The sequence below is a fragment of the Carcharodon carcharias genome, chromosome 17 (genome assembly GCF_017639515.1).
Source record: "Carcharodon carcharias isolate sCarCar2 chromosome 17, sCarCar2.pri, whole genome shotgun sequence".
Classification (NCBI taxonomy): domain Eukaryota; kingdom Metazoa; phylum Chordata; class Chondrichthyes; order Lamniformes; family Lamnidae; genus Carcharodon; species Carcharodon carcharias.
Genome location: NC_054483.1, coordinates 15080992 through 15094026, shown reverse-complemented (window position 1 = coordinate 15094026; position 13035 = coordinate 15080992). Strand labels below are relative to the sequence as shown.

General features: G+C 44.0%; 1 protein-coding gene across 4 annotated transcripts in view; it reads left to right on the top strand.

The window, feature by feature from the left end:
- Positions 1-12303, top strand: part of tacc1 (transforming, acidic coiled-coil containing protein 1) — a 134659-nt gene extending 122356 nt beyond the window's left edge. For all 4 annotated transcript variants that reach the window (XM_041209957.1, XM_041209956.1, XM_041209955.1 and 1 more), the window contains exons 10-13: positions 365-525; positions 669-775; positions 9316-9436; positions 10130-12303. In XM_041209957.1, the coding sequence (XP_041065891.1) occupies positions 365-525; positions 669-775; positions 9316-9436; positions 10130-10198 (458 nt within the window). In that variant the 3' untranslated portion in view covers positions 10199-12303. The remainder of the gene's footprint in view (positions 1-364; positions 526-668; positions 776-9315; positions 9437-10129) is intronic.
- The last annotated feature ends 732 nt before the right edge of the window (positions 12304-13035 follow it).

Genomic DNA, 13035 nt, shown 5'->3' with positions numbered 1-13035 from the left:
CTGTGAATGCAAAATGAAAGCCTTCGGCAACATGTTTCTTTCTTCATCAATGTTCCATCCAGTTTATTGGACACAGGAATAACTAGGAATACTAAACTAAATGTCAGTTAATTTTAAGGGTTAGAAATTTGTTTTGGCCTGTGGTGCAGAACAGCTAATATTGCAGCAGCCACCTGTTCGATGCAGTGCCTGATAATTTAATTTGACTGCAATGAAACAGAATATCAGCTGCTGTGCATAATGGCTAACTGATCAGATACCATCCATTTTGCGCCACCAGACAAGTCAAAATTCCATCCCCAAGTCTTTACCCAGTGTATGAGTTGATTAGAGTATGACCGTTCATCTGTTCTTGCTCCAACAGAAGATGAGCAGAAGAACAAAATGGCATCTCAGACATCCATCCAACAGCTGATCACAGAGAAGGACCAGGCTTTGGCAGATCTTAATTCAGTGGAGAGGTCCTTATCAGATCTCTTCAGGAGATATGAGAACATGAAAGGTGTACTAGAAGGATTCAAAAAGGTGCATGTCACTTTTGTCTGTATTAAGTCACGAGTTAAAAATGTTGAGGAAACTCCCAATGGGAATATTACAAATCACACTTCCCTTGTGCCCCCCTTGCATGAAAAAAATAATGACATTTGTTTTCTGTCTTGTGCTTGAAGAATGAAGAAGTATTAAAGAAATGTGCCCAAGATTATTTGGCTAGGGTCAAACAAGAGGAGCAAAGATACCAAGCGCTCAAACTTCACGCTGAAGAAAAACTAGACAAGTGAGTATGTGATATAATGTGAAAAATGCTATTGCTGCCGAGTATACAATGATCTAATATCTCCAGGATCAACACTATGTTGGCTTGTAGGGCTGGCTGAGCAGTGCTTTGAAACAGCAATTTATATTTATATAGCACCTTTGGAGAGACATTCCCAAGTGCTTCACAAAAGCATAATAAAAAAAAAGACTCGGAGCCACAGAAAGATAGAAAGGGACAACTCAAAGTTTGGTCAAAGAAATTAGGTGCGAGAAGGGCCTTAAAAGAGGGGAGAGGTATGGAGAGCCAGAAATCCAGAGTATGGGGCATAGACATCAAAAGGCACAGAGTATGGGGCATAGACATCAAAAGGCACAGAGTATGGGGCATAGACATCAAAAGGCACAGAGTATGGGGCATAGACATCAAAAGGCACAGAGTATGGGGCATAGACATCAAAAGGCACAGAGTATGGGGCATAGACATCAAAAGGCACAGAGTATGGGGCATAGACATCAAAAGGCACAGAGTATGGGGCATAGACATCTAAAGGCACAGCCATCAATAGTAAGTTAAAAGGAGGGGCAACACTCAAGAACCCAGAGTGCGTTTGGATGGTTGGATGGGCTGATCGGGACTTAGTGTGGGATAGGATGGGCTGCCAAGTTTCCCACCAGTCGAACTCTATGGAAGCTGGAGTATGGCAGGATGGTCAGGAGTGGAATAATGTGGGGATGACAAAGACATGGATATATGGCAGATCAGTTGAGGCAGGAGCAGAGTTGGGCAGCTTTTTCCCATATATGCTGACAACACCCAAGTCTGCCTCACCTCTCTAAATCCCCAGCATCCTGTTAGAAATGAACAGATATTTCCTCCAACTAATCATTGGTTAAACGAAAGCCCCTTTGATCCCTTGCACAAACTCTGTTCCCTATTTACCAACTCCCTGGTAAATGTCTGAGGCTGAACTAGACTGTCTGAAACCTGAGGTGATTTTCTGACCACAGATCTGCATCAGCACCAAAAACACCTATTTCAAATTCTATAACATTATCTGACCGATACTGCCTAAACTCATGATCTGCTGAAGCCCTGTTTGTTACTTCTAGACTTGATTATTCCAATGCGCTGCTGGCTGGTCTCCTGTCCTCCACCCTCCATAAGGTCATCCAAAATTCTGCTGCCTGTGTCAGAACTCCATCAAGGCCCATTCACCATCACTCCTGTGCTCACTACCCTACACTGCCTCCATCAAGCAATGCCTGATTTTAAAATTCTCCACCTTTTCAGATCCCTCCGTGGCCTTGCCCCTCTTAATCTCTGTAATCTCCTTCATTCCTAAGACACTCGGATCTCAGCGCTACTCCAATTCTGGCCTCTTGTGTATCCCCAATTTTAATCATTGTACTATTGGTGGCGATGCCTTCAGCTGCTGAAACCCTGAGCTCTGGAATTCCTTCCTGAAACCTCTCCATCTCTCTATTTTCCTCTCCTCCTCTTAGGCACTCTTGAAAACCATTTGACCAAGCTCTTGGTCATCATCTATAGTGATGTGGTTCAGTGTCATAGTTTGTTTGATCGCACTCTTGTGAAGCATTTTACTGTGTTCAGGGCACTATAAAAAGGTAAGTTGTTGCTGCTGTTGTTGTTCCAAGACAATTGAAATTGGCTGAGGAGATTGAGGCCTATTGGAACTGAGGCCTCTTGGAACTTGATAAAGTCCAACCATTACTGCTGATGGATATTTAAACTCACCCTGTGCTCGATATGTTGAGATATGTGCTCCAGATTTGAAGGAGTGAATGTGAGGTACCAGGGGATGACCTAGTTGAAAGACAGCAAAGCTTGTTCTTAGAGCATCAGGAATGGAAATAAGAAAGTCATCGAGCAAATCAATGTTTGGAGTAATATTGTGGGAAATAAAAGGGCCTAGGAACGCTCAGCAGGTGAGAGTTTGAAGGTGCAGTTTTTCCCAGTCAGATGCAGAAATAAGTGGAACTAGAACAATGAGAAACATGCTTTTATACAGCATCCTGAATGTAAGACATCCCAAGGCACTTCACAGGAGCATTACCAAACAAAATTTGGCACTGAGCCACATAGAGATGCTTACACAGGCGACCAAAATCTTGGTCATAGAGTTTAAGGGCCACCTTTAGGAAGGAAAGAGAGGCAGAGGGGTTTAGGGAAAGAATTCCAGAGCTTGGGCCCCAGGCAACTGAAGGCACAGCTGTCAATGGTGGAGCAATTAAAATCAGGGATGCCAGATTTAATGGAGCACAGATATTTTGGAGTGTTGAGGGACTGGAGGAGGTTAGATATGAGGAGGGGCAAGGCCGTAGAAGGGCAAGAATTCCAAAATTGTGGCACTGCTTAATGGGGAGCCGGTGTGCGTTAGTGAACAAAGGTGATGGGGTGAATGGGACTTGATGTAACCTAGAATACAGACAGCAAAGCTTTGTATGACTTCACCTTTTCAGGCAGACCCAGCACAGTGGTTTACAGTCAGGAGGGGATTGCCCTGGGAATCCTCATGAAATCCCATGGCATCAGGTTAAACATGGGCAAGGAAACCTCCTGCTGATTACCACGTACAGTACCACTTCAGCTGATGAATCTGTACTCCTCATGTTGAACAGCACTTGGAGGAAGCACTGAGGGTGCCAAGGGCGCAGAATGTACTCCAGGTGGGGGACTTCAATGTCCATTGCCAAGATTGGCTCAGAAGCAGCACTATTGACAGAGCTGGCCAACTCCTAAAGGACATAGCTGCTAGACTGGGTCTGCGGCAGGTGATGAGGGAACCAATGAGAGGGAAAATCATACTTGACCTCATCTTCACCAACCTTACTACTATAGATGCATCTGTCCATGACAGTATCAGTAGGAGTGACCACCGCACAGTCCTTGTGGAGATGGTGTCTGTCTTCTCATTAAGGACACCCTCCATCATGTTGTGTGGCACTACCACCACGCTGTGGGCACAGCAGCAGAATTGTACTCAACCACAATCTATAACCTCATGGCCCTGCATATTCCCCACTCTACGATGAACATCAAGTCAAGGGATCAACCCTGGTTCAACGAAGAGTGCAGGAGGGCATGCCAGGAGCAGTACCAGGGATACCTGAAAACGAGGTGTCAACCTGGTGAAGCTGACACAGGGCTACTTGCGTGCCAAACAGCATTCGCAGCAGGTAACAGAGCTACACAGTTCCACAACCAACAGGTCAGATCTAAGCTCTGTAGTCCAGTGACATCCACTCGTGAATGGTGGTGGACAATTAAACAACTCACTGGTGAAGGAGGTTCCACAAATATCCCCATACTGAATAAAAACAAAAAACTGCGGATGCTGGAAATCCAAAACAAAAACAGAAATATCTTGAAAAGCTCAGCAAGTCCGGCAGCATCAGCGGAGAAGAGCAAAGTTGACGTTTCGAGTCCTCATGACCCTTCAACAGAACTAAGTAGAAATAGGAAAGGGGTGAAATATAAGCTGGTTTAAGGGGGTGGGGTAGTTGTTGGGACAAGCAAGCACAAGCAGCGATAGGAGGAGATAACCAAAAGATGTCACAGACAAAAGAACAAAGAGGTTTTGAAGGTGATGATATTATCTAAAAGAATGTGCTAATTAAGATTGGAGAGCAGGACAAGCAAGGTAGCTCTAGTGGGGGTGGGGTGAAATAAACCATGGGTGGAATACATTTAAAAATAATGGAAATAGGTGGGAAAAGAAAAATCCATATAAATTATTGGAAAAAACAAAAGGGAGGGGGAAGAAACGGAAAGAGGGTGGGGATGGAGGAGGGAGTTCAAGATCAAAGTTGTTGAACTCAATATTCAGTCCGGAAGGCTGTAAAGTGCCTAGTCGGAAGATGAGGTGTTGTTCCTCCAGTTTGTGTTGAGCTTTACTGGAACAATGCAGCAAGCCAAGGACAGACATGTGGGCATGAGAGCAGGGTGGAGTGTTAAAATGGCAAGCAACAGGGAGGTCTGGGTAATGCTTGCGGACAGACCAAAGGTGTTCTGCAAAGCAGTCGCCCAGTTTACGTTTGGTCTCTCCAATGTAGAGGAAACCGCATTGGGAGCAACGAATGCGGTAGACTAAGTTGGGGGAAATGCAAGTGAAATGCTGCTTCACTTGAAAGGAGTGTTTGGGCCCTTGGACAGTGAGGAGAGAGGAAGCGAAGGCGCAGGTGTTGCATGTTTTGCGTTTGCATGGGGAGGTGCCATAGGAGGGGGTTGAGGAGTAGGGGGTGATGGAGGAGTGGACCAGGGTGTCCCGGAGGGAGCGATCCCTACGGAATGCCACCGGGGGGGTGAAGGGAAGATGTGTTTGATGGTGGCATCAAGCTGGAGTTGGCGGAGGATGATCCTTTGAATGCAGAGGCTGGTGGGTTGATACTGAATACTGAATGATGGGAGAGCCCAGCACATCAGTGCAAAAGATAAGGCTGAAGCAATTGCTATGTTCTTTAGCCAGAAGTACAGTGGATGATCCATCTCTGCCTTCTCTGGAGGGCCCTAGCATTGCAGGTGCCAGTTTTCAGCCAATTCAATTCACTCCACGTGGTATCAAGAAACTGCTGAAAGCACTAAATAAAGCAAAGGCTATGGGCCCTGGCTATAATTTGGCACAAGTACTGAAGACTTGTGCTCCAGAATTTGCCAAGCATCTACATGGCAATGTGGAAAGTTGTCCAGGTATGTCCTGTGAGACAAAAGTAGGACAAATCCAACCCAGCCAATTACCGTCCCATCAGTCTACTTTTGATCACCAGTAAAGTGAAGCAAGGGGTCTTTAACAGTGCTATCAAGCAGCACTTGCTTAGCAATACCTGTTCATTGACACCCAGTTTGGGTTCCGCCAGGGTCGCCCAGCTCCTGACCTCATTACAGCCTTGGTTCAAACATGGACAAAAGTGCTGAACTTCCAAAGTGAGGTGAGAGTTACTGCCCTTGAAATCAAGGCAGCATTTAACTGAGTGTGGCATCAAGGAGCCCTAGCAAAATTGGGGTCAACAGGAATCGGTGGGGGAAAGCTCTCTGCTGGTTGGAGTCATACCTAGCACAAAGGAAGATGGTTGTGGTTGTTGGAAGTCAATCATCTCAACTCCAGGACATCACCGCAGGAGTTCCTCAGGGTCGTGTCCTAGGCCCAACCATCTTCGGCTGCTTCTTCAATGACCTTCCTTCCATCATAATGTCAGAAGTGGGGATGTTCGTTGGTGATGATTGCACAATGTTCAGGATTCGCAACTCCTCAGTTACTGAAGTAGTCCATGTCCGCACACAGCAAGACCAGGACGCTCTCCAGGCTTGGGTTGATAAGTGGCAAGTAACATTCCTGCCAGGCAATGACCATCTCCAATAAGAGCGAATCTGACCATCACCCCTTGACATTCAATGGCATTGCCATCACTTAATTCCCTTATTATCAAGATCCTGGGGGTTACCATTGACCAGAAACTGAACTGGACTAGCCATATAAATACTGTGGCTGCAAGTGCAGGTCAGAGGCTAGGAATTCTGTGGCGAGTAACTCACCTCCTGATTCCCTGAAGCCTGTCCACCATCTACAAGGCACAAGTCAAGAGTGTGATGGAATACTCCCCACTTGCCTGGATGAATGCAGCTCCAACAACATTCAAGAAGCTTGACACCATCCAGGACAAAACAATCCACTTGATTCGCACCCCATCCAAAAACATTCACTCCACCCAGCACCGACGCAAAGTGGCAACGGTATGCATCATCTACAAGATGCACTGTAGGACCTCGCCAAGGCTCCTTAGACAGCACCTTCCCACCTCATGACCACTACTAGAAGGACAAGGGCAGCAGACACATGGGAACACCACTGCCTGGAGTTTCCTCTCCAAGTCACTCACCATCCTGACTTAGAAATGTATCGTCATTCCTTCGCTGTTGCTGGGTCAAATTGATGGAACTCCCTTCCTAGCAGCATTGTGGGTGTACCTACACCACAGGGACTGTGGCGGTTCAAGAAGGCAACTCACCACTACCACCTGATGGGCAAAAAATGTTGGCTTAGCCAGTCATGCCCATGTTCCATGTATGAATATAAAGTGGCCTTGACAATGATTGAGACCACAGGAATAGAGTGGGCACAGAAGATGGTGTGGTTGTGGGTTTGGTTGTAAACATGGGTAGGAGAGTTTATGTGGAGGGAGAGGTTCACTAAGAACAGAGTAGTGAATTCAGAGGGAGCGGGGGCCAAAAACATCTGAGACTCGGCTTGAAATCACTGATGGTGAGGAGTTACTCAGGTCAGAGGCTGAAGCAGGAATGTCAAGGAGAAGCATTCCTTTCATTTGTGAGATTCAGAAATGAATCTACAGGAGCAGGCAGATGATTTGAAAGCCTTCTCTCTATGCTGGCTGCAAAGGTCCAAGAGAAATTACTCGGTCTCAACCCAGCTGCTAATATGTTTAAGCCCACAACACAAAAACGCCCTCAACTTTGCATCAAATTAGCAGTTACACTGAAGAGACCAAAATGGTTACAACACTGCTCCACCCAGTCTAAATAACTAGCTAGTGAAGTTTGGTATTTTTCTATCGCCTGTGTGCTTTCTTTCTCACTATACCCTTGAATCTTTAATTCTCTTGCTTGCCTTTCTCACCAAACTTTGATTTCACTGTTGGCCAGATGTATGCAGAGCTCCACACATATCGGAATAGAATTTGAGCCAAATCAATTGACCTGGTGTTTACTAGGGGTAAAGCTGTTTGTAAGGGTATGATGTTTGAAAGATATTTTTCCAATGGTCAGCATGATTTGGGGGCTCCAAAGTCTGAAGTGTATGGTTTCCTAATTTGCTGCTCATGTCTGTACAAAGCGACTTTACTCCAACGGTATTTGAATTTTGAATCACAACAGCAATCAAGTTAGAAAATGAAAATAAGAATCTCATTCTGCTCCATGTTGTTTTGTCCATTGTTCCTAAGTGGAAAACCCTTAAGAAAGGGAAGTGAACGTGTTGGGTCTTGTTTTCCAATCCTCCTCCTATTACAGGGCTTTATCTGGTAAATGTATGGAAGGACTGGGAATTAACAGGCAACCACATTATTCCCAATGTTGTTATTATTCACACAAATCCTTTCCTGAGCCCCAAGACGATCTTCATCTGGGAAACTCTAACCTAAAAGGATGACATGAGGAGGTACAGAGCAGGCATTCTCAAACTTTCTGCTTCTGAGACCCCCACTCAAGTTATCAAAATTCCATAGACCCCAGCAAGTATTTTTTCTGCATGAATCTTAGTTTCACTATTAAATATACATATCTATAATTTATTATTTCTGTTTTACCTACTTCATGTGAAACTTGTTGTTGCTGTGCAGCAGTTCAGTTATTTCCTTGTTTCACATGCGAGTGTAGGGAGTAAATTAGAAACTGGTAATTGTCATGATCTTGTGGAAAGGCCCTAGGTCCCTATTTTGTTGGCACTAAATCAGTTTTAGCTATGCTTATAAATGGGTCTACCCAGGACTTGACAAGTCTCTAAAGATGTTACTTAATACTCTTTTCCAGACCATGATGTTAAGTATCCAAATTCCCGAAGTGTACTTTTAATCGCTGGCAAATATGCAACCAACAGTCAAATGGGATCACAGAGGTGGCCCAAATGCAATAAGAGAAGATAAGGCAGCCAGCTTTGTAGGAGCAAAATTAACGCAACTTCTACTGTGATTATTTTGGAAGGAATATTTTGGCATTTATTCAGCCTGCTTTCTAAAATAGTTATTAATTTAAAAGTAACAGAAGCTGAAAATGATGCAATAGCAGAGATGTAGCTTATGTTAAGATCTCCCTAACAGTGGTTTTCTCTCCTACTATCAGTGTTCATAATTTCCACATGTGCCTTTAGGTAATTTACATGCAGATTTTTTCTCACTTTTTCTTTAACTCTTGTTGCCCACTCCAGGCTCTGAGAGGGTTCCTGTATGTGCAATTCTCAGCAGCAGTCAGGGCCTCAGCCGTGGTCAGCATTTTGCTCAGTACCTCGGTGTTTGCATTGTCATATTTGATGCTGAGGTACTGCACCGTTTTTCTTGTCCACCTCGATCAGGGGGGAAGGGTTTCCAACCGCTTGTGCAAGTTTAAGTTGCAGTTGCTCTGCCAACAATCTGCACTGGCTGGGCCTTGAGGTACACTGTTGCAGCTTAAGGTACTCTGATAGGGCCTGCACTCTTCGTCCTCAATTGTCATTGGTTGGATTGAGCAGCTTTCCCAGAGCTTTGTCTGTCCCACTATAAATAAGTGCACAAAGGGCATTGCTGCCGGTCAGTGATAAGTGGTTCTGGCAGAGGACAGTGCCAGCCCAGATCTTGTTTTTGGTGGACCTGTTGAAACCTTCTCACAGAGCCCTGGCTGATGGGAATTAATAGCCTGTCTGCTTGAGTCCATAATAGTGAGGACTGACTAGAGATCTTCCTTTCATCCAGTCTTTCATCGTTCAATCTATTGTGTAACAAAGGCCATGCACCAGTAAAAGAAGTCCGTGCAGTAACTCTCATGACCAATTGCAGGGCCAACGAGGAAATTGCTCAAGTGCGCGCAAAGGCAAATGCAGAAGGAGCAGCCCTGCAAGCCAGCTTACGGAAGGAACAAATGAAAGTGGATTCCATGGAAAGGACAATTCAACAGAAGGTAAAGCAAAGGCTGTTTGGAGGTCAGAGCGCCAATGCAATATAGAATAGAGTGGGAGGGGAGCATCTGTATCCCTATCTCTGCCTAGGCATTATGTGAACATCGAGGGGTCTCAAGAAATGGAAATGAAATCAGAGAGTGGGTCCCACGGGGCTGCCCTCTCTGACCATGCTCACAGCTGTAATGTGTGTGCTGCAGGGAAATTTCAAGGGAAGGATAAAGTTCCTGATTGTTTTTTTTTTTCCTCCCACTCTACTCCTCTCCTGAAAGCTGCCAATCATTTTCAGTTTGTGTAGAGTGACAATTTTCTGGTTCGTTGCTGAATTGGCATGGAATAATCAAGGTTTCCGGGCTGTTCACTCCAGGGTGTTAAAACAGCTAATTCTGTTTTCATCCAACCTCCAGTTGGGATTGAAGCCAGGATTACAAAGTGTTTCTCCCCTTCAGGAGTGACAAAGCTGTTTATAGTGCTCTCTCCACTCATTGGTTCATCGCATGGACCCAGTATGGGACAGGAAATTCCCTGGAGCACCTGACTTTGAGCCATTCCACAAGGACAGTTTACCCAAATAGTTTCATTTTCCAATTGGGCACCAATGGTGAAATTTCCCCTTGAAATACAAACCCAAAAGTATCAACACTGAAATTAGTTTCAAACCTGTTGCCAACTTAATTCCTTTCTTAACTCAACAGAACCAGGAGATTGAAGAGCTGACCAAGATTTGTGACGAGCTGATTGCCAAACTAGGGAAAACCGAGTGAAGCCTGCAACCACAACATTGGACACTGCACGACAAAGCTTTCTGCAGACCTTCGTTCCTAAAGCACGCTGCCTTACTTAGAAATAATATCCAACTACAACGCATCTGGCCCCCTTAAGTGGCAACACCCAGTAGTCTGCAAGGCACATGTGGACCTGTCTTCATGCACTGTTTACTGCACAAACAGAAGAGGTTGCCAAAACATTCCCAAGGCTGTAGACGCCCAGTTTCTCGGACATGTAATTTGCTTCGCCAACACATCATTCTCATCTTTTTGTCACCCAATCATATTTCCATCTTCAACGAAATATACAATGCTTACAGGTGCCATCCAGCACTTGATGTGTAATTATGACACCAGCGTTTTATCGGCAGTTATGTTTTCTGCAGCTTGCTTCAATTGATAAATCCAGAGAAGAGTGAGTTCTGACCACCTTCAATATGATGTATTTGGTGTTTGGTGCCTCAATTCTCAAGGGTCACTGCTTTGAAGTGAATGCTTACACGGCAGTGAATCCTTACACAGCCATGCTGTGCTTTTGTTTGAGTTCTTGGCTGTGGCCAAGTCTCTTCAGGTCAGTTTGAACGGGACCACCAAATCCAGTGAGTTACTTGTGTCTTCTGACCCAATTGTTGCCATGGCTTTTGGATAATCCACAGGCTTTCCATTTAAAATGGAGGCACTAAAGCGTGCCATTGAACATGCCAATATTTTTTTTCCCTTTTGAGGCAGGATTGATGATACATTTTGTGAAAATAATAATATTTAAATTGTACTGGCAGTGAACATTGCTTCTCTTTCTCAACATACTGAGGGTGTGTGCACATTCAATACTGGAACCCAGGAGAGCATTGATCCCAAGACCGCATGGGTTTGAAGGCCCATTCACTCAAACACTACCAAAACTCCAGAGCTTATGGGTGATATGTTTGGCTGTGATGTAAATTTATCCTCAGATTGGATTCAACTGAGTGGAAATCCTTGCAAGTTTCTCCTCTCTGGCTCTGCTGACAGTTGTCCGCTTGCGACCCAAGTTGTAGCAGATCAGGGTTCTGAGCTGTGCATTTTGGGGCCTGAAACCAGCAGATGTTGAGCCATTGGTAGAAAGTCATATCCACAGATCAAGTATGGATCATCCATTGTCTTTAGCGTAGCTGTGAAGTTGGGACAGTGATGCTGAAGGTTGTGTGCAGGTGCACCCTGAAGTATCTCATTTCATAGTTCGAGTGAAGGAGCTCATTTTTCTCAGGATACTCTCACCATTTTGATACTCAGGGGTTTTGCGAGCCTGGGTTTGAGGTTTGAGATGTTAGCTCACAGTGGTGTTACACACTGACCCTTGAATAGCGTCTTTCAAGCAAGGAGATTTTCCCCTCATCACACAACATAATACATAAATGTATTCACATTTTGACAGGTGCCATACTGTTAATAGTATAATGGGATTTTGAACGCACAGAAATCTCTGTACACTGTACAATATATGTTTAATATTAATTAAAGAATGATATAAGCCCTGAAACTGACTGATAAAAGTGCATATACTCAAATTCTTGGTCTAGAGTCTTGTGTTTCCCCCCACCCCTCTGACCGCCCCGCCACCACCACCCCCGTCTCTTCCAACAACAATATAAGTCACTACAGCTAGATATTGACTATAGTCTTCAGAATCGTCCCTTGAAATTGAACTCCGCAATTCAGTGAAAGATTGTATTCAAGTTTTGCTCTGCCTGCATCAATAACTTTCTGATATTGTGGTAGTGCCAGTGGAAATAGGGTATTGGTGATTCAAGTACAAGTCCTTTTACTGTGTTGTTTCCACTTGTGACTTGTCTGAATAACTTGAACCAGCTCTGATGTTCCTTTGTAATTTGTCTTTGTTTTTGCCTTGCCCATGTTTAGCTGCTTTTCACTTTGGAGAAACCCTTCACCTGCATAATTTTTATATACAGATATATTTGTCTTTTTATATGTTATGGTTCAATAAAGATTTTTAAAGTTGTAACTACAAAAAAAATGAAAAGATATTATAAAATTTTAATTCCATGTACTAATATATTTTTTCCATTGTCATTGCCTGAATAAAAATGATGGTGAGTTTCACATGCATAAGCTCCATGTTCTCCATTTATTTTTTTCCCCACTATAAAGCAAAGTTAAAGGAAGAATGAGATGCTTCAGGTGCCTGATGATGCACATTCTTATCCCTGAAGTGGTTACACATGTCGTCTTGATGTCATTTTGTCATACAAGTGATGAAGGGTTAGGAACTCACTTCTCCTTTGCCATTTCGGAAGTACATTTGCACCAATGGGTTTGTTTCTTTTGTCGGAGACCAGTACAATAATAAGAGTCACTGTGTGGCAGCAGTCATGAGATCAGGTGAAAAACTCCAAAATGCGAGGAGACTGAAAATGAAAACAGGAAGTGCTGAAACTGAACAGCAGCTCCATCATGAAGATTCAGGTTGCCAATAGAGTCTTCTCTAAGCCAGCATGGTTTGGTTAAGCATAAGAACAGCAGAACATGCTAGTAATGGAGAAGGACTTTTTTTGCAAATTGTGAAAAGATTACATGCAAGGTAAATTTGGTTTTAGCTGATTGGGGAAAAATGTGTCTGATGGATTGTAAAAAAAGTTATACTGTAATGTCTTGAGTCTGCCATCAACACTCATTATAGACCAGACACGAGGACTGAATTCAGCCAAGAGAGGTGACAAGTTTCATTGATAAAATCCTGTACATCACTGAAGAATAAGGCAAAACCTCAAGACATGTTTCATCATTTTCAACGATTACTACACATCATGACACTCTTTTAATATAATATCAGCACC